Source organism: Lactuca sativa, chromosome 9 (genome assembly GCF_002870075.4).
Source record: "Lactuca sativa cultivar Salinas chromosome 9, Lsat_Salinas_v11, whole genome shotgun sequence".
In the NCBI taxonomy this organism is placed as follows: Eukaryota; Viridiplantae; Streptophyta; class Magnoliopsida; order Asterales; family Asteraceae; genus Lactuca; species Lactuca sativa.
Genome location: NC_056631.2, coordinates 146285454 through 146307793, shown reverse-complemented (window position 1 = coordinate 146307793; position 22340 = coordinate 146285454). Strand labels below are relative to the sequence as shown.

At 34.7% G+C, this 22340-nt stretch overlaps 1 protein-coding gene and 1 non-coding gene across 2 annotated transcripts; one reads left to right on the top strand and one right to left on the bottom strand.

The window, feature by feature from the left end:
• Nucleotides 1–19947: 19947 nt before the first annotated feature.
• LOC111882785 (uncharacterized) lies at nt 19948–21498 on the bottom strand. The gene is made up of 2 exons (XM_023879151.1): nt 20650–21498; nt 19948–20595 (listed from the first exon to the last, which is right to left on the bottom strand). The coding sequence occupies exons 1-2, from the start codon at nt 21496–21498 to the stop codon at nt 19948–19950; spliced, it is 1497 nt and encodes a 498-aa protein (XP_023734919.1).
• A 382-nt stretch (nt 21499–21880) lies between these two features.
• On the top strand, nt 21881–21987 carry LOC111882789 (small nucleolar RNA R71). The gene has a single exon (XR_002847235.1). It is a non-coding gene; the product is annotated as a small nucleolar RNA R71 (small nucleolar RNA).
• Nucleotides 21988–22340: the final 353 nt, after the last annotated feature.

Below are 22340 nucleotides of genomic sequence, written 5' to 3'. Positions count from 1 at the left end.
CTTCAGACAATCTACAGACTTTTCATGACAGTCTTCCTTCATACTTACTTCCAACGTATGACCGACTGTGGAGGTTCGAATAACCCAGTTATTCTGGAAGTCAAAACATGCAAACTGAAACACAACAATAATACTTAATCCTATATGGCCCCAAACTTGTGAGAGTAAATAAAACACTTCTATTTAAACACCATTTTGATTACTCATTATTCATCGTTTACTGTTTCAGAAAATATACTTATTACTCAAATTACAACGATAGTTGTCCCATGCACAAAGCATGCACACTATGTTTCCTATGGTCCTTACTTTGTGAGATAGATCAATTGAAAAACTTTTTCCAATGATGCTCATTTCACAATTCCCAATCCTTATCATTAGTGTTAGAACACAAGGTTCTTGCCATTACTAGAATATGCTAGATTCTAACATTTTATGCAACGATCCTTTCGCAAAGTCATAGCACAAAAGTCATCAAGACTTGGCCAATGAAATTACAAAGTACTTATCGGAAATTGTTACAAGACAATTCCATAGACGTGAAGTCTCACATTCAAAGTACATTCCTCTGAACATCCTTCTTGTATAAAATTTTCTAATCTAGACATAGACTCTCAATATCCAACTCCTAATATGGAAACATTTCCATATTTGTCATATGACAACTCATTCTTAATAGAATCTTATCTATTCATAATAATGTCGATATGGTCCATCCAATACCATACTTCCAACTACTCACAAGCGACCAATCCTCAGCGATCTTTGGATCGTCCTTCGATAGTTGTTAAATTATTTTAGTCAAAACCGATTCTAGTCCTTTTTCCCTCTTAATGCGCTAGACATTTGGAAAATTTAAGAATGGTCAAATATTATAGCATTTGAGATCGATGCTATACCCGAAGCGTATGTGACACGATGCATAATGTCTTACATAAAGATATGATACTTTACCAATCTTTTGCCATAATGTTTTATGTGTCACATTCTCACAATTCGAACTACGAATAGAGATGCCGTAATCATAATCGAAATTTAAGAACACACTATGTATCCTTTGACTAAATTTATTAAAATTTCTCAATCTAAACTTTAGATTTTGAAACGAAGTATAATATTCTCTCCCTTAATTATAGCAAAACATCTTTTCAACCCATGCAACTTTGAAATTGAATCTTTGTTTTTCTATAATTAATATTGCTAACTTGCAATACTTGTTATAATAATCATACAAGCATAACACTTATGCTCCCACTATCATTATGATTATTATCATATAAGCATAATACTTATGCTCCCACTAACTTTGACATGTATTCAGAAAACAGTTGGACTTCCAGAAAACAATGCCTATTAAATTTCTGAAGTTCATATTTCTAATACCAGATGCTTCGATAAGCCTTTATCTAAGCTTCTTAAACTTATACACTTTTGCCTTAGATAGGTCATATGTGTGTCTAAACAATTCAGAACTTATATCAATAAGTCCCAAATGTTAGACTAATTGCCAAATCTCACAATTCGAACTATGGAAATGGATGCTTTAACCATAATCGAATTTGAGAATACAATTTTTCACAATTGCTATCTTCTTAAAATCTCTCTTAGTGAAAGCATTTCCTCACAGTCATTTTCATGAAGGAGGGAATACTATGACACTTAGTTTTTTATGTGATGGGTTTTGGACATAAGAACTTTACCTATGTGCACATACAACCCTATAGCTTGGATCTAGGTTTCACTAATTGAACATGCAATAATTCCAAGACTTTCATGGCTAGATCTAAGAATAAAACATATGAAAAGAGATCTAGAATAATACCTTGAGTTACTTGCTTGAAGCCTTCTTCTTCTTGGAGCTAAGAGTCACAAACGTCACTCCTCTAATGGCTTACAAACACCAACTAGCAAGAAGGTGACTTGAGAGAGATGAGGAAGAGGGAAATCGGCTCTAGGGTTTCTCCAATCACCATGATGGTCGATTTCCTCAACCCTATGGGTCTATTTATACTGTGAGCTCCTAGGGTTTCACCCTTAAACCCTAATTGGATAACTTAGCCTCAAAGCAATCCAAATCCCTTCCTGGATAAGCCCTTGGACGATTTCTAAGTGATCCATATCCCTAAAATCGTCCAAGTCGCTTCCCGAATGCCCCTTTCCTTGCCGCCAAACCACTAGGAGAGTCAGCAAGCTAGCTTGCTCGCATTCTAGAAACGGTAGCTTTCGTGCCCTTCCTGCCTACTGAAATGGATGTGAATGATCGTGACAGCTCTTAAAATCCTATTCAGTCTGATTAGATATGTCACTGAAAGAAAGTGATTCTGTTCCCTCTCTTTTTTTTTAGGATTCCGAGGATGGGCCGGCCCATCCTAACATCATTTATGAGGAGCCGGTCGACGAAGCCTCCTCCTCAGATAAAGATGTCTCCGACGCAACTCTCCCGGCAATCAAAACTTTATCTACCATATCCATAAGGATTATCAGCTCAAAATACAATTTTCATACATTTGACAGTTTATACCCTTTATTCAATTAATCTCTTTAAGTCACCAAATTAATTCCTCATTAACTTATGACTTATATTAATCAAATAATAATATTATTCTTTTAATATATTATTCTTATAATATATTAATTATAATATCTCTTCTCTCTAAATCACCCTGTCAAGTTGCTATGGTGAAGGCAACCCAAAAGGACTATGCATAATCGGGTCAAGTACTTACCAAATATAGTTACAGCCTTAGACACTAATCCAACAGTCTCCCACTTAGATAAGTCTAGTAACTATAAACGCAAACACAATCCGATTAGCAATCGTAGCTCTCGAAGACGCTGTCAACTCTGATCTTATCAGTAACCTGTCCTTTAGATAAGGGATCGTACAACCCTCTGTTTTGATATCGTGCAGACGATTTCATGAGACATAGTCATTGTCATCGTCTAACAACTTTTTCTTGATCTTAGATTTATTTGAAATAGAACTTAATTGAACACATCAATTCAATCCTGACCGGGCCCGGCACATAAGTCAAATCAAATCATTAAGCGGCCGTGATATCGCTTTTACCTTCTTAGATAAAAGTAACAGATAAATTTCGACTTATATGCATTTACTTATCAACTAACCAACTATACACAACAATGCGTTTTATGACATCAATTTACTGATGCGGTTTCGCATTATCAATGTACAACCAATTAGTAAATAATAAACCATATATCTAGGTTTTAAGACCATATGATATTATTGTCTTGTGATCACTCCAAAGTGATTCCAGCAAGCGTGGGTTTATTCCAATGCTCAAAACTTGTTCATAAGCACTCATGAACGTTGCAGCAACTCTTTGCTATGTCTAATACCATTTAGACAATCTACACACCAGTTCATGACAATCTTCAATCATACCTACTTCCAACATATGAACGATTGTGGACTGTTTGAATAATTTGATTATTCTTAATAAACTTAATTATTTTGGAAGTCAAAACATGCAAAGTGAAACAATAGCTAAACAATTAACATAAGACATCAACAATACTTATAAATAACACCCCTTTATTTAATCATCAAATGTCAATTACATTTATCTATTACACATTTCTAATACTATCTAATCTAAACTAATATCATCCTTCAGCCCAATACTCCTAGCATGCTGCAAGTGTTTAACCCTGCTCAGTCCCTTCGTAAGCAGATCTGCTGGGTTATCTTCTGATGATATCCTCTTAACCACGAGGTGTCCTTCTTCTACTCGATGCCTAATAAAGTGATATTTTCTGTCGATATGCCAAGATCTACCATGATCCCTCGGTTCCTTGGTCAAGGCAACCGCTCCTTCATTATCACAGAAAATCTCCATGGGCTCCTTAATGGCTGGCACAACTCCAAGATCGCCAATGAAGTTCTTCAACCATATTGCCTCCTTTGACGCTTCGCTCGCTACAATATACTCTGATTCGCACGTTGAATCAGCTATAGTTTCCTGTTTGGAACTTTTCCAAGTTACCACTCCTCCATTAAGGGTAAAGACCCATCCCGACTGCGAACGGTAGTTGTCCCTGTTGGTCTGGAAACTGGCGTCACTATACCCTCGCACCTTTAAGTCATCACTCCCTCCGAGGACTAGAAAGCATTCCTTGGTCCTCTGAAGGTACTTAAGAATGTTCTTGACCACAATCCAATGCGCTCTACCAGGATTCCCTTGATATCTACTAACCATGCTCAAAGCGAAGGCCACATCAGGTCGAGTACAAGTCATAGCATACATGATCGAGCCAACTGCAGAAGCGTAAGGTACTCGGCTCATCTCAGCTATCTCAGCTTCGGTACTCGGACTTTGAGTCTTACTCAATTTGGTATTACTCTGTATCGGTAGTTCTCCCTTCTTCGAGTTTTCCATACTAAAACGTTTTAGTACCTTATCTAAGTAAGTATTCTGACTAATTCCTATTAATCTCTTACTTATTTCTCTCACTATCCTTATTCCCAAAATATAGGAAGCCTCTCCGAGGTCCTTCATAGCGAAACACTTCCCGAGCTAGGACTTGACCTCCTGCAGAGTCGGGACGTCGTTTCCTATGAGCAGTATGTCATCGACATACAAAACGAGAAAGCTAACTATGCTCCCACTGGCTTTGACATATACACATGATTCATCTTCGCTTCGTACAAATCCAAACTCTTTGACTTTCTCATCAAAGCAAAGATTCCATCTGCGAGACGCTTGCTTAAGTCCATAGATGGACTTCTCAAGCTTGCACACTCTATTCGGATGCTTTGGATCAACAAAACCCTCTGGCTGAACCATGTAAACATCCTCAACCAACTTCTCATTAAGGAAAGCAATCTTGACATCCATTTGCCATATCTCATAATCATGAAATGCGGCAATAGCTAGCATCTCTCTAATAGACTTTATCTTCGCAACTGGTGAGAAGGTCTCATCATAGTCAACTCCGGGAGTTTGAGTAAAGCCCTTCGCAACCAATCGCGCCTTGTACGTGTGAGCATTCCCATCCACGTCGGTCTTCTTCTTGAAGATCCATTTGCACCCAACCATCTTACGTCCGGGCACATTGTCAACCAAATTCCAAACCTGGTTGTCATACATGGACTGAATCTTGCTGTCCATTGCCTCTTTCCATTTTTCAGACTTCGGGCGTACCATGGCTTCCTTATAGCTATTAGGTTCATCTAGATTTATTAGTGTACCATCACTAATATATGTGTACCCTTCAGTAGTAATATGAAAACCATAAAACTGGGGTTGAACTCTAACTCTTTCGGAACGTCTAAGAGGTAATGACTCGGCAATGGGTTCAACCGAAGTTTCCTCCTCGGGTTGAGCGCCAGCGGTGGAGGTTCCTTCATCATTCGACTCTTGAATCTCTTCAAGATCGATTTGCCTCCCACTGTCTCCTTGGCTTATGAGTTCTCTCTCTCTCGAAAAACCCCTCTCCTCGCAACGAAGACCACATTGTCACTCGATCTATAGAAGGGATATCCAAAGGATTTATGCGGGTAGCCGATGAAAATACATTGCTCACTACGAGGTTCGAGCTTGTCATGAGTTTCTCGTCTTACGAAAACTTCACAACCCCAAACCTTGATATGTGTCAACGAGGGAGCTTTCCCTGTCCACATCTCGTGAGGTGTTTTGGCAACCTTCTTAGTAGGGACTCAGTTAAGGATATAGGCGGCAGTCTCTAAGGCATACCCCCAAAATGAGATAGGTAGTGAAGCACAACTCATCATAGAATGAACCATGTCCAACAGGGTTCGACTGCGCCTTTTTGTCACACCATTTAACTGTGGTGTCCTAGGCGGCGTCAATTGCGAAACTATTCCACATTCCTTGAGATAGTCGTGGAATTCAAGACTTAGGTCCTCTCCTCCTCGATCGGATCGAAGCATCTTGATTTTCCTGCCCAATTGGTTCTCCACTTCATTCTTGAACTCTTTGAACTTTTCAAATGTTTCAGACTTGTGCTTGATTAAGTAAATATACCCATATCTACTATAATCATCGGTGAAAGTCACGTAGAAGCGGTTTCCATCCTTTGTGGTGGATCTAAAGGGCCCACATACATCGGTATGTATGAGATCCAATAAACCCTCACCCCTTTCACAAGTGCCAGTGAAGGGTGATTTGGTCATCTTTCCAAGTAAACAAGATTCGCACGTGTCATCTTCCCTAAGGTTGAATGACTCCAACACTCCATCCTTTTGGAGTTGTGCTATGCGTTTCTTGTTGACATGTCCAAGACGACAATGCCACAAAGATGCTTTATCCATACTATTGGAAGAATCTATACATAACACATCATTTCCTAGTTTATCTACAACCATAACAGTTTCATAAATTCCATTACAAGGCATTGCTTCAAAGTATAAAACACCATTTAGATAAGCATAAATAGAACCATTCATATTATTAAACAAATATCTAAATCCTTGTCTAAACAAACCATGAAATGAAATGATGTTTCTTTCCATATCACACGAGTAGCAACAATTATTTAAATCTAGACCTAATCCATTACTAAGCACTAAAGAATATACTCCAATCTTGGTGACAGGCGACGATCTTCTATTTCCCATGATTAGATTTATTCTTCCTTGCTCCACATCTCTATTTCTTCTTAGTCCCTACAAATCAGAACAGATGTGGTAACCACATCCTGTATCAAGAAACCATGAAATAATGTGAGATGAATTACTAGATTTAATTATGTATATACCTGCAAAAGATGGCTTGATCTTTCCCTCCTTGATTGCTTGCAGGTATTCCGGGCAGCTTCTCTTAGTGAAAGCATTTCCTCACAGTCATTTTCATGAAAGAGGGAATATTATGACACTTAGTTTTTTTATGGTGTATGAGTTCCTATCCATGTGAATTTGCCAAAACCAAGTTTGCGACAAATCCAAACTCATATGGATTGAACTTTCTTGATTTCTAGCCTTATGGTAACACGAGTGCCCACCATGTCTTCCAAGTAGTTTAGCAATTTAATTATACTTACATATCAATGTACTTTCCATCGACCAAGGCGCTTTTATGCATTCAAATGAGAACTCATAGAACTCACATACATAATTAACTCAATTGGAATGGCACAGAAACAAAATAATGTCAACACGATAGGTTGTAAACCTTAAGTCGTGTGCTAGTGATGATCGATAAGGTTTATTCTTGATTTGTACTTGAAACCTTTTTCAAGATCATTAAAATTCCAACTAACCTCTTGACATATATGACTCTCTTGTCAGGAAACTTTCCTAGACAAAACAAATATTCAAGAGTTAGTGTAGTTCTTATCAAGATAAAACACTTCACATAATTGGTTGTAGTTGGTCTTTGTCTTATCCAAGACAGCACAACTTACCAATTTCAAATGTGCTAGAATAAGAAAACTTTTCCAAATTCCACATATGTTAGGTGTTATAAACCTACTAAAGATTTGTCACTCAATTCACAATCTTGGATTATAACTCTAAGACTTGATTTTGGAATGAAGTATGATTGACTTCTTGATTTAACCATTTCCACAATTCTCGATTCCTCTTCTTAGACATACAAATGTACTAAGACTCACTCAGAGTATCAATTGAGATATGGTTCTTAATCATTAAGACTTATCATAAAACACATTAAAAGGTACTCTCCCTTCTTCTTAGAATAGAGAAACTTTTATCTTTCTGCCTACTTGATTCTTCTTTATTCGTTCTGCTATTCATTGAAACCTTTTCAATTAACTCAGAATTACACTTAATCTTATAAGTATAATCATATTTACTAAACTTTAGTAAATCATGACTAATATCTTTATCACTCTTGTGGTGGACTTGATTGATGCACAACATTACGAACTCGATCTCCTAATCCTTCACTTGACTCTTTGTCAATGAATTAGTCTTGAATTTCCAATTATAAAGTTTCTCATTCATCACACAACCAAGTTGTATGATTCCAAGTTTCTGTCCAATTGAAACTTGGGCGATGAAAAACTCTCCCTATTTGGAAAATTCTCGACATTTCCACAAATAACACAATTAATAATCAAATCCATTATTGCTAATAATAGAAACTTTCAAATATCAATTTTCATACACGCCATTGCAAGGATAAATAAATAAGATAAAATAAAATTTCATATTACTGCGGAAAAAATTGTCCTTACAATGCAATTCAATTGAAAAACTATGTAATTATATATTTCTTAGCAATCTATTCTAACTCCAAGTAGTAGCTCAAGAATCTAATCTTCAAGCAATGCGATCGAAATCCATTTCTTCACGATTAGATTCAGCTCACTTCTTCCCTTAAGCTTCCTCTCTTTTCTTCGATCCTACAAAACATCAAAATGTAATCTTATCACATCATGTATTAAGAATCTAGAATAGGAACTTAAAAGATTTAGATAATGGATTTTACCTGAAGTAGAGCCATACGTCTTGACTCTCCCATCTCTTAGATCTCTCAGGTAGTTTGGGCAGCTTTGTCTCCAATGCCCCTTCTCTTGGCAATAAAAGCAAATGGACTCTTTTTGAATGACACAAGGAACTATCTCAAAGTTTACCTTTTCTGGATCTCCAATGTCATCATTTCCAATGTCCATTGAAGTTTGGGAGTTTGATTCACCAGAAAAATTTGCTTGACCAGCACGCCAAATCATTGCTGATTCAGCAGCTATAAGCAAATAGGTGAGATCAATGAGGGTCACGTCCTGATCCATCATATAGTACTCTCTAACGAACTCACTATATGATTCAGGAAGTGACTGAAGAACCCAGTCAACAGCCAACATCTCTGAGATATCGACACCCAACATCTTTAACCTATCAATGTGTCGTGTGCACACACAGGTTTCCTATCTGCGTGTTTACTTGCCAAAAGGGCTTGAGTGATCTTGAAATTTTGAAGCCTTCAAACTTGTGGGTTAGGGAGAATAATTGGAGGAGGTGGAGGAAGTGAAGCATGATTTCTTGTTCCTCGATCATATCGTGGAACATCATCTTCATTTGGAAAGCTTGTTCCATGGGATTTGGGAAGACCGAGATTGTCATAACTAGACATCTACAAAACGGGAGAAAATTCAAGTTTAGTTGATTGAGTCCTTAATAAAACACCAAAATGAATTATTAAGTCTAGGATCCAACACAATACTCTACAATGCAGAAGAGGGATGCCGTAATCTAGTTGCAGAATATTTGAAGGTAGGTAAATGACGATTTACCAATTTCCACCATGAAAAATGGAAAGGAAGTTTAAGTTTTAAATGAATTGAAACTCCTAGATCTTTTAAGATTCATTGAACTTTTGAATGGCATGTTTAAATCTCGATTATGCCCTTCAATTTGTGATTAGGATGCCGAGGAACACAAATAAGGTGTGAACAACCATACGAATCACACGGTGCACCCAATGGTACTATCACCTAATCAATGTGCCGGCTAGCCACACATGCTCCATTGATCTATGATAAGCTTCGATCCACTCTTCGCTACCAATGTCATCCCCAAATTAGTGTGCCGGTTAACCACACACGCTCCACTAACGTTTGACAAGGGTACGAAGTGTAATTCCAAGGATTAGCATATAATTTCACATTTTTCCTAAAGTAACTATGATTTGGGAATTTTTAAAAGCATTTAGTTACTTTGTACTTCATTATACTTATAATGGAAGGTTTCTGTCCTATCTTACCCGTTCGGCTAACGACCCTCCACTAGTCACGAGCGCGGTGGGTAAGAGTGGATACCCATTCAATCGCCATTTTACAGGCAATTTCCTTAAACATCCCTCATAGACCAGCTTCGTGAATGAGGCCTACTAACGGTAAGACAGACTCTTTACTTGTATATATAATATTAGACTTTTAGTGTTACATATATATAGTATAGGGTGTATTTTACACTTTTAAAATACTAGGTGGTTTTATTAACTTTCTCTTTTAATTAAACCTTTAATTAATTTAACAAAACCATGAGGGTGTAATTTGAACCATTTCAAGATGCTAGGGTTTTAGAATTTAACATTTCAAAATTAAACTTTTAATCAACTTTTAAATTCCAAAACTTGAGGGCAAGTTTTGAAACATTTCAAAACATTAGGGTTTAGAATTTAAATATTTCAAAATTACACTTTTAATCAAAAAATTTTAATTCCAAAACTTGAGGGCAAGTTTTGAAACTTTTCAAAACATTTGGGTTTAACTATATAAATTTCAAAAACAAAAACTTTTAAGTTTAAATTTAAACTATAAAACCTAAAGGGTAAAATTGAAACTTTTTCACAAGATAATTCAAATCTAATTCCAAATAATCAATCTTTATCTAATAAAACAAAAGATTATCTAAATTTTGACAATTATCTTCTATTTCGGCAAGGATAATCTCCAAATATTGATAAAAATCAGATTTTATTAATAACAAACGTATTAGGTAATTATCCACAACCAAAATAGGTCAAAATCCTGAAATCTGCTCTATCTGCGACTCTGACTCGTTGAGTCTAGCTTGGACTCGTTGAGTTCACTATGGACTCGGCGAGTCTAGCCCCCAGAAACAAAAAAATTTCGATTTTAAGCATGAATAATCAATTATAGCATCAAATACATCAAACAAACAACCCTAGGCTCTGATACCACTGATGGGTTTTGAGCAAAACAGCATTCCTATGGTGTACATGCAAACCCTAATAGCTTTTGGATCTAGCTTGTCTAATGAACATGCAATTGAATATCCAAAGCTATAAACCCTAGATCTAGCATAGAATTAATCATATCAACCAAAAATAGGGTTTAGATCTAACCTTTGATTGTTATATAGCAATAACAATCTAATCCTTTGCTTCAGAAAGCTTAGTGCCTCAAGTGTTGCACCTCTAATGGAGTCACAAACACCACTAAGCAACTTGGATGAAGAGGGAGGAGAGAGGAGGCACCAAAAACGGCTAGAAACCCTAAGGGAACCCTTAACCACGTTTTTGGGGCATAGGGGTTCTTTATATACATGTAGGCCATTAGGGTTTGCAACTAGGAAACCCTAATCTCACTGCTTAGGCCCTAAGCAGCCCATGGACTCCTTTAACATATCCCTTGGACGAATTCCTTATGGGCTTCCCATAAAATTCGTCCAACCTATATATTATTAGGTGATCCATAGCCCAATTGTAATTATCTTATAATTACAACTCCAGTCCCCTAAGTTTAATTAATCTCTTTTAGCCACAAAATTAATTCTTAACTAATTCTTGACTAATATTAATTAAACAATATGATTTCTCCTTTAATATATTAATCTTATAATATATTAATAAATCATAATTAAACCTTTCTCTCCTTAATTCATCCTACATATTGTTATGGTGAAGGCAACCCAAAAGGACCATGCTCATAATTGGGTCAAGTACATACCAAAATAGTTATGGACTTAGACACAAATCCAAAAATAAATACGTTCAATCCTACATAACTATTGTCATTAACACACATTCTCACTAATTAAATCGTCTATAAGGTTGTTATACACTTATTATTATTATTCTCATTTCTGTCATAATGTTGTAAGAATATTTTATTGGGTCGTATTCTGTCAGAATGAAAATGAGTGAAAAACGATGTGTGAGAACAAAAAATAATAATAATTAACGAGAATGCATAAAAATGATGATATTTTTGTAAGCTTGAACGTATTCGCATTGCTAAACAACTTGTTCTCATAGTAATTTTCATAGCATACAATAAATGTACAATAATTAGTTTGAATAGAATATCCTAAGCCTATATATATATATATATATATATATATATATATATATATATATATATATATATATATATATATATATAAACATATCATTAAACCCAAACATATCACAATTCACGATATAAATAATTTTTAAACCAAATGGCTTCTAGCTGGGCTATTAGATGTGTCGTTATATTGAGGTCGAGGGTTCAAGTCTCGTCTGAGACGTATGTGGATTAAGGAGTAGTTTATGAATTGATTAGATTTGTCGTTAAAAAAAATTAAATATTTATAATCCTTCATCTTATATATATATATATATATATGTGTGTGTGTGTGTGTATGTGTGTGTGTGTGAGATCGTTGACAACTCATAGGTTTTCGAAAACTCGAGAACTAAAGGTTAAGCATTAGATCAAAATCAACTCATTAAAGACATGATCATTATCTTACCAATCTCATTCAATGTTTAGTTGTTTGTGTTATTGGAAATATTAATAAAAATGTCTAAAAATTAACATCATAAATCAAATTTTCAGATTTTTATATAAATAATAATTTTCAATTTTTTTAAAAAATGCAATTTTTTCAAAAAAAAAATCCAAGATTTTTAACTTTTTTTTAGAAAACGTGAATTTTAAAAAAAAATGTTTTTTTTTTCAAAATAAATGTGCAATTTCATTTTAAACAGTAAATTTAAAAAAAAAGAAAAAAAAAGAATCCGGAAGATTTAAAAAAAAAAAAGAAAAAGAAAAAAGAAAACACTATAATTTTTGTAACTGAAAAAAATCAACGTTTTAGGTGCATATATGCATATTTTTTCTAATGCATATGTGTATATTTCTTATACTATAATATTTGTAAGTAAATTATAAGAAAACTCATTTTTATTTATTAAGCTATAAACACACTATTATAAGTATTTTATTCGATACAAAGTAAAATATAAAGAACATAAATGCTACAAAATTTCAAAGCATTTTTATGTCTTCGAATCAAGATTTCAATATCTTCTTCAATTTATTATTTTCCACCTCTTCAATATTTTACACAAATTCTTCCAAATCTATAAGAAAATTATATAAAAAAATTGATTAATGCAAGAATGCTCACAAAAATGCATATGTATATATCATGTAAGATTCAAATGTGATTATATAATGTAAAATTCACATGTGATTAGATAATGTGATATATACATGTGATTGCATGTTTTAAGATTCATATGTAAATTATATGTGATTTATATGTGAATCACATGTAATTCATATGTGATTCACTTGTGATTTACATGTGATTCATATGTGGATTACATGTGATTTACATGTAAATTACGTATGATTCATATGTAATTTACATGCGAATAACATGTAATTCATATGTGATTTACATGTGATTCATATGTGAATCATATGTAACTCATATGTGATTCATTTGTGATTTATAAGTGAATCACATTTAATTTAAATTATTAAATCAAATTATAAAATAAAAAATTCTTTAAAACATTATATACCAGTATGGGCTTTTGTAACGAGGCGCCAATTAATAACATGAGGCTGCACAGCACTAAGTAGTTCAAGGAAGAATATTTCATCTGAAAAACTCTTCTCCTGAACAATGAAAATTAATATATATATATATATATATATATATATATATATATATATATATATATATATATATATGTATATATTATAAGTATATTTAATTATAAAGCATTTTCATGTCTCCGAGTCAAGATTTCCATATTTTCTTCAATTTATCATTTTTCACATCTTTAATATTTTCTACAAATTCTTCCAAATCTATAAGAAAATTATGAAAAAAATTGATTAATGCGAGAGAACTAACTAAAATACATATGTATATATCATGTAAGATTCAAATGTGATTATATAATATAAAATTCACATGGTATTAGATAATGTGATATTCACATGTGATTGCATCTTTTAAGATTCATATGTAAATCATATGTGATTTATATGTGAATCATATGTAATTCATATGTGATTCACTTGTGATTTACATGTGATTCATATGTGAATTACATGCACATGTAATTCATATGTGATTTATATGTGAATTACATATGATTCATATGTAATTTACATGTGAATAACATGTAATTCATGTGTGATTCACTTGTGATTCATATGTGAATCATATGTGATTCACTTGTGATTTATAAGTGAATCACATGTAATTTAAATTATTAAATAAAATTATAAAATAAAAAAATTGTTACAAACAGTATGGCCTTTTGTAACGAGGCACCAATTAATAACATGAGGCAGCACAACACTAAGTAGTTCAGGGAAGAATGTCATCTGATAAACTCTTCTCCTGAACAATGAAAATTAATATAATTTATATCTATATTATATAATTATATTTAATTATAAAGCATTTTCATATCTTCGAGTCAAAATTTCTATATTTTCTTCAATTTATCATTTTCACCTCTTCAATATTTTCTACAAATTCTTCCAAATCTATAAGAAAATTATGAAAAAAAAAATTGATTAATGCGAGAACACTAACAAAAATATATATGTATATATCACGTAAGATTCAAATGTGATTATATAATATAAAATTCACATGGTATTAGATAATGTGATATTCACATGTGATTGTATCTTTTAACATTCATATGTAAATTATATGTGATTTACATGTGAATCACATGTAATTCATATGTGATTTACATGTGATTCATATGTGATTTACATGTGAGTCACATGTAATTCATATGTGATATACATGTGAATTACGTATGATTCATATGTTATTCACTTGTGATTTACATGTGAATTACGTATGATTCATATGTTATTCACTTGTGATTTACATGTGAATAACATGTAATTCATACGTGATTCACTTGTGATTTACATGTGATTCATATGTGATTCACTTGTGATTTACAAGTGAATCATATGTAATTTAAATTATTAAATCAATTTATAAAATAAATTTTTTTTAAAACGTTATATACCAGTATGGTCTTTTGTAACGAGGCGCCAATTAATAACACGAGGCTGCACAACACTAAGTAGTTTAAAGAAGAATATGCCATCTGATATACTCTTATCCTGAACAACGAAAATTAATATTATATATATATATATATATATATATATATATATATATATATATATATATATATATATATTGTGGTCACAGTATGAGTTCTCTAGCACAACTAAATTCAATACTTCAATTACGTATCTAAGATTTGTTTGATCTTAGCTTTAGTAATCTAATGTTCACTAAATTACCGGGCAATCAAATTCATGCAGATTAATGGTCACTAACTATACAGAATAAGAAGTTTTATGCAATCTAGTATCAAATTAAGCATGCTAGGTGTAATCAATCAAACATAAAACATTAACCAACAATAAAAATCTAAATCAATAGAATAAAACCATGAGTTCCAACTTCATCTAGCTAACAGAAGTAGCTAGATTTAGCTAGACATTCTAACAAATAAACGCAAATGAGATATAATCAAAAATATGTTTAAAAGTACCAAACTAAAAATTGAATTATGAACTTCTTCTTCCTTGGTGTCCAACCAAATTTCCAGGCCTTCTTTCTCTATGATTTTTGACTTCTGAACCCTTTCTCAAGTCAGCTAACCTCCCAAAACCGTATGGATCAAGGTCTATTTATAATTTTGGAATTATCCACACTCACTTCATGAGCATATGTGTCTCACGTTGTGAGTTCAGTCGCTATCCGTGTTTGACAAGGACTCTACTATGCGATATTTATCTTCTGGAAAGAGCTCGCTCACATCGTGAGCTTTGAATACTCACGTCGTGAGAACGTGTTTTTTGCTGAATTTTTATCTTTTAACCCCTTTAATCTCTAAAGTTCCATTCTTTAACGTTTTTAGTCCCTTTCTTCTAAATATCTTCTTTTTTGCTGCAAAATATAAGTTAACCTTATAAGTACCATTATTCTATGTAAATAACCTAAATATGTATAAAAATGTACTTGAATATTGCCTAGAAATATGTATAAATATGGTAATATCAAAATACCCCACACTTATTCTTTGTTTGCCCTTAAGCGAATCTAATTATTTTAAATTCAAACCTTCATCACTAGCATCACATAGAACAATCCATTTTGAACTCAACCATTATACGAAGACCTCACTCATATTTATGTCTGATATCCTAATAACCTCCTAATCCTAAATACTCATAATCATTATGAACCTTCACTACTTAGTTTATACGACATTCATTTATGCAACCCTTCGAATCAATCCTCAGAAATCTTTCTTAACCTCAAGGTATTTTTGGTTAAGCTACCCAAGCATACATAATCTAGAAAAATTACAAATTTAGATACCACAATGGCACTCTTGGAATTCTTCACTTCTTTGATATTTGATCTTTGATTTCTTTGAATTCACCACCTTTTTGTGTGATTTTTTGGTATCTTTAACTTTTTGGATTTCTTCATAATTTTGATCTTTTGATCTTTATACTTTGACAGCTCCAAAATTCTTTCAACTTCTTGGTAATTTCTCTCTCTTTTTTTTATATAACTCACTTTTTTTACTCAATACCTACATACTAAAAAGGGGCGCTTAACCTCAACCCTTATTGGTTGAATGTATTAGTCTATGTGCAATGACTACATAAGCTCTCCTGGATACATTTAAGGTTTAGGCTGCAAAACTTATTTTGCCATATAAACTACTAGATTACCATTTCATAACTTATGAATTTTCACTAGGAATGGAAGCCACAAATATACTATAACATATGTTGGCTCGGTTAAACATTTGAGCTCGCATCAGATCATCCCACAAACACACTAGCAACTTAAGTTTAAACCATTATTACTAGAATTAAAATTTTAGATTATTATTTCAACTCTATTTCTAAATTTTCAAAATTTTAAAATTTTCTAGCAATTTACTTTTCCTACACCTACCCCCACACTTATTACATACAATGCCCTCATTGTATGCATAAGTTAATTTAAAAGCAATAAAAGGGAGAAAAAGAAACAGACTCCCCTGGGGTAGTAGTGGCATGATTGAACTTCAAATGTGTGGATAAGTTGTGCATCTTGAATACAGACTTCTTCTAATATGGAACTTGGATCTTCAACATGTGAGATATGCAAATATGTTGACAAAAATATGGAATCGAAACTTCAATCTTCAACAAATGTGGTGCAGAAAAATCTCCAAAGCATAATGAACAATGTTGGAAAGCATACACCACATTGCATGGTTGAGAAATTGAGCCATAATGGTCTTCATAATATTTCCAAGAAGGATGGTGGTGACCCATGTAATGAAATTGGAATATTGGTCTTCAATTTTTTTAAAAGATAACACTCACGACGTGAGTAATGTAGTTCACGGCGTGAGGTCATGAAAAAGCGTAATCTGGAAACCCTCAGTAACGGCCTCACGACGTGAGTATTAAGGTCTCACGTCGTGAAAACTGGGTGGACAAAAAATAAATTCCTCCAATTCTTCTTTCAAGTCTTGACTTCAACCAAATGTCTTGATGGATTAAGACGCTTCTAACTCTATTATTTTTATGACTCTTCTTTCTAACTCTACATTCTCTCTTGACTTACCCCACACTTATTTTTAATTGTGGGTCTCGACTCTCTACTCTAGACTCTCGGCTAAACGTTTTTGCACTCATATCTCGACATCCTTTCCGGCAATTCCTAGTAAATCTGAAAATAATAACCAAAGAAGCAAACAAGAACGTAACCAATTTAAAAGTCTTACAATCTCAAACAAAATAAAAATAAAACCAAATAAAATAAACTAAACGATAAAAAAAGATAATCTAATCATCTTCTTCAATAATAATTGCTCCACTCCTCCTGACCCTGTCTCCTCGCGGCATCCATAGCTCCTCCCATGTCGGAATATAAGGGCATTGGGGAGGCACGGTAGGTGGTCTCTCTACATTCATGTGGGAGAACATGGCTTCAAGGATTTGGGTATTGTATGCCATCCCACTGCGAAGATTATCTAGATATGAACCCACCCGACTTTGGAACAGGTCAGTGGGTACTCCACCTTCTTATGGTTGAGTGGGTTGTTGTGATCTTACCATATCTCCCCGGGCTCTCACGTTCCTTCTTTGAGGCCTTGGTTGTTTTTTGGGTTGCTCGAGTTGGTGTTCAACATCCTCATCATCACTGTTTACTATGCCCCAATGTGACCCATAATTGGCCACCACCCTCATTGTCTCAAGGTAGCTCAAAGAGAACTCATTCCTTGCTTTACAAGTGAGTGTCCTTGTAATGGTCAGGATGATCACTCTATAGGAATAGGCTAGTCGGGTGACAAAGTGAACACCACAAGTTGGGTACCCGGGTCAAGAATTCACCGCATATTCCGCTAAGTAGCGGGCCAAGAAGTAGGGGATATTGCAACAAACCCCCGACTATAAAATTGTCCACAAGAAAAAAAAGTTGAACTTGGTGACTTTATCTCCATGCCTTCTTGTGACGGATGGAGAAAGTGATGAGTTTGTGGATCAAGTGATGGATGGGTGATTTGATGTTGCTTTCTGGTGACACGCCCGAGTTAAAAATACTCAAAGCAATATGGCTCCAAAACTTGTGTCCCGACATTCCCCCGGAATAAGTACGGATAGCCTCTCGTAAGAATGTAAAAAAATTGGGCGTCATGGATTCATGGGGATCATATAAGCCCATCCTCCAAGCAAATTCTACCAAGCTACATTCCCGGTACTCCCCACCCAACCGGAAAACCAATGCCTGCTGGAAGTTCGGGTCTTAAATATTGTCTTGAAAAGTCACGGTAGAGAAAAACTCCACACAAAGCTCCTTATATACTTTTTCTTGAATAGCAAATAAGTTGCTTCATCCCTTTCATGTGAAATAAATCTCGTTTTCCACAAAAGTTTTGGTAAGAAATGGGTTTAACCGTTTTAAGGAGTCCCACCTCCCTAAGTTTGTGCCAATTGACAGTTGGAGCAACCGCGAATTCCCTATTGTGAAGTCAAACCTAATCTGTTGTTGTATCTAGTAAGGATATCACGAGAGATGTTGGTTTGATACATATAAAATGGTTGTAAGTTAGCAAACCCGCCTTGTTCATCTTGAACCTCACGCCTTGGTGCCATTTTTCTACCAAAACATAACTCAGAAACAAAACCAACAACATATAGCCAGTTAATATTTAACAATAATGAAATATTGTTGGAATCCATTATTCACGTCGTGAGCCTTACGGACTCATGTCGTGAACTGGGTGCGAAGGCAAGAAACCATGAACTCAAAATCGAGCCATTTCCAAACCGATTCTAGTTGTATACTTGCTAAGGGTTTTGTTTAATAATAATTTCAAACATATTACAAGGGCATGCATGACATAATCTAAGCATAATCATAGCAATTTGTGACCCTAAACTATGATCACAAACCCTAGCCTCTAAATCAACAAATTAGTCAACATTAATCACTAAAAACATAAGTTATTTACCTTAAATGGAAGATTACGTAAGCACAAAGGTTGTTTTTGGTGGATTATAGCCAAAATCGGATGTGAGGGGGGACTAAGAAAACAACTTCGCTTCATGAGTTTTGTAAAAGTTTTTGGCTAAAGTGTTTCAGCTTTTTTTAAGTCGTGGTCTCGTGAGTTTAAAGTTCACGACGTGAGCTTTTATGACTCACATCGTGAGTCCATTGTGGGCTAACATATTTGGGCCAAATTCAATTTAAAACAAAAGTTGGGCTAACAGAATTGTTGGGCTAAAATATACCATCCTCGTATATCATTATTTATTCACGACGTGAGTTATATGGGCTCACGTCGTGAATATTGTTTGTTCATAAAACAAACCCTAATTAGCACTTATATTTTTTTTTAAATCCCAATTAATTTATCACTTAATTCAAGGACCCCACACTTAATTTTTGCCATTCACAAGAGTATTAGATCATTAGATGATCAATTATCCAAAAAAAAAAACTAAATATGCAAAAACTAAACTAAAGGCATAAACGAAAAGAAAATTCAAACCGAGCTCGGGTTACCTCCCGAAAAGCGCTTCTTTTTCTTGGAGTCACGAGCCGGACTCCGGGTTGCCTCAAGTTGAATTATCCGGAGTTTCCACCACCATTTGAATCTTTTGCTCCTTCCATCTCCTTTTATATGCTTAAACTCGTCTAATATACGCCTTTTTGGAGTTCTCTTTTATAGCTTCCACCTCATTTACTTCAAGCTTGTGTCTAATCCCTTTATTCTCCAATTTTTCATTTCTTTGCTCTACGGGAACCACCTTCTCATCCATAGCTAAACTCGTTTCCTTAAAAGTAACCTCGTCCTCGTCACTTGATAAATCTTCGCTTTCCTCACTCACCCAAGAAGTTGGATTTGTATAAGCAATTACTTCAAACACCAATCGAACGGATTCTCTTGGTTTTGTATGTTTGACTTGTTGAATTATCTTTAGTTCTTCCATAAGCTTCTCCAACTCTTCAAGTTCATCTTCTTCTTTATCAACATTAAAAACTTCACCTTGAACATCATTTCCTTGGAAACCATCCTCTATTCCAAAAGTGGCTTCATCATCTCCCACTCTCAAGGTAAGCTTGGATTCATGAATATCAACCAAGGCACCAACAGTATTAAGTAGAGGCCGACCCAAGATGATTGGAACATCATGATCTTCTTTCATATCCATAACCACAAAATCAATTGGAAAAACAAATTTCCCAATTTTTACTAAGATGTCTTCCACAATGCCCCTAGGATGTGTCACTGAACGGTTTGCCATGTGAATGGTCATTCTTGTAGCCTTCAACTTCGGAATATTGAGTTTTTAATAAAATGAAAAAGGCATTAAATTTATGCTAGCCCCAGAATCGGCTAAAGCATAAGTCTTCAAACTATTCCCAAATTCACACGGAAGAGTGAGGCATCCACGATCTCCCATCTTCTTTGACAACTCCCCTAATACCACATTTGAACTCTGCTCACTAAGAGCCACCTTGGAGTTTTTCTTCAAAGGCTGACGAGTATCTATCAAGTCTTGTAAGAACCTTGCATATTCGGGAATTTTAGACAATGATTTAATAAAATGAGTATTTATTGAAATACCCTTTACTTGTTTCATAAATTCCAAATGCTCCTTTTCCAGTGGATGACTATTAGCTCGGGACGGAAACGGTAAAGGAGGACGATAAGCTGGAATGTTTGCTGAATTTTTTTGTTCAGACTCGGCCCACGTTGTGAGCTTGGAAGGCTCACGTCGTGAGTCTGGTGTTTCAGCAGAAAATGTTTCTTCGATTTTTGACTTTTTCGGCTTTGGTTCGGACAGTTGTGGCTCTACTTCTAGTGCTTCTAGGAACTTAGAAATAGCCTCTTCTTCAGTTTCAATCATCATGACTTGCGAATGAGGTTTTTTCTTGGGGATTTTCGGAGATAACTTATCTTGTACGAGAGTAGTTAGTTGACCTAGTTGGACTTCAATATTGTGGATCGATGCTTGGTGATTTCTTAGCAAAGCTTCCTTCTCCTTCATGATATTCTGATGTCCCCTTATCACTGCATCCGTTTCATCATGCATTTTTTCAGAATCCTCCGTAAAACGAGCTAACACATTTTCTAAATCAACTTTCTTCTTGGCTGGTGGTTGTGCCTTTTGGTAGAAGCCTCGACCTAGTTGGAAACCACTCTTTCTCGGTTTTTCTCCAATCTTCTTCATATTTATCTCCACTAGAATAGGAAACTTGAGCCTTTTTAATTCCTTGTTCATCCAAGTGGCATTCTTTTTTCAAGTGTGGACCATTGCATCTTTCACATCCAACTCTTATACCATGAATTGAATGGTCCATCTTGGTCATTTTTTTGTCCATTGTGTCAAGCATAGCTAGTACATCAGCCATGTCTTCAGAATTTCCAGCCGCAATGCCTCTTGCTCCTTCATTTCTTGGATTGTGGTACTCATGAGAATGCTTTGACAATTCTTCAATCAATTCCTTTACTTCACTCGATTTTTCTTAGTAAGTGGTCCTTGAGAATCAAGGAGTTTCCTTGTCATGACATTCACCCCGTCATAAAAGATAGATACTTCTTGGTGTATGTTGAGGTCATTTTAAGGACAATTCCTTTGCAACCCCTTATAACGCTCCCATGCATCATAAAGTGATTCATCAGGATTTTGCTCAAAGTTGGATATTGCCTTCTTGAGTTTAGATATTTTTGATGGGGGGCAAAATTGTTCCAAGAATTGCTCACGTATCTGTGCCCAAGTAGTAATTGCACTGGGTGGAAGTGCTTTCAACCAATCTCTTGCAGCTCCTTTAAAAGTAATGAGAAGCATCCTTAACAACACGGTCTCTCTTGGAACATTTAGGATATTGAAATAGTCCCCAATGTCATTAACTTCATCTAAGTGATTGTAATCATCCTCATGGTCCTTTCCATAAAATGGTACATCCTTAAGTGCAACAAAAATGTGTCATTTCAACTCGAAGTTGTAGTGGCGGGAATTGTAGGTTGTACTAGCCCGGGACCGACATCGTCTCTTATCCGATTCTTGTATGC

Coding starts and splice junctions, on each gene's coding strand:
- LOC111882785 (XM_023879151.1), bottom strand. CDS start 21,498: ATGAAGAAGATTGGAGAAAAACCGAGAAAGAGTGGTTTCCAACTAGGT. Junction 20,596..20,649: donor ATGCTTTAGCCGATTCTGGG/GCTAGCATAAAT, acceptor AATATTCCGAAG/TTGAAGGCTACAAGAATGAC.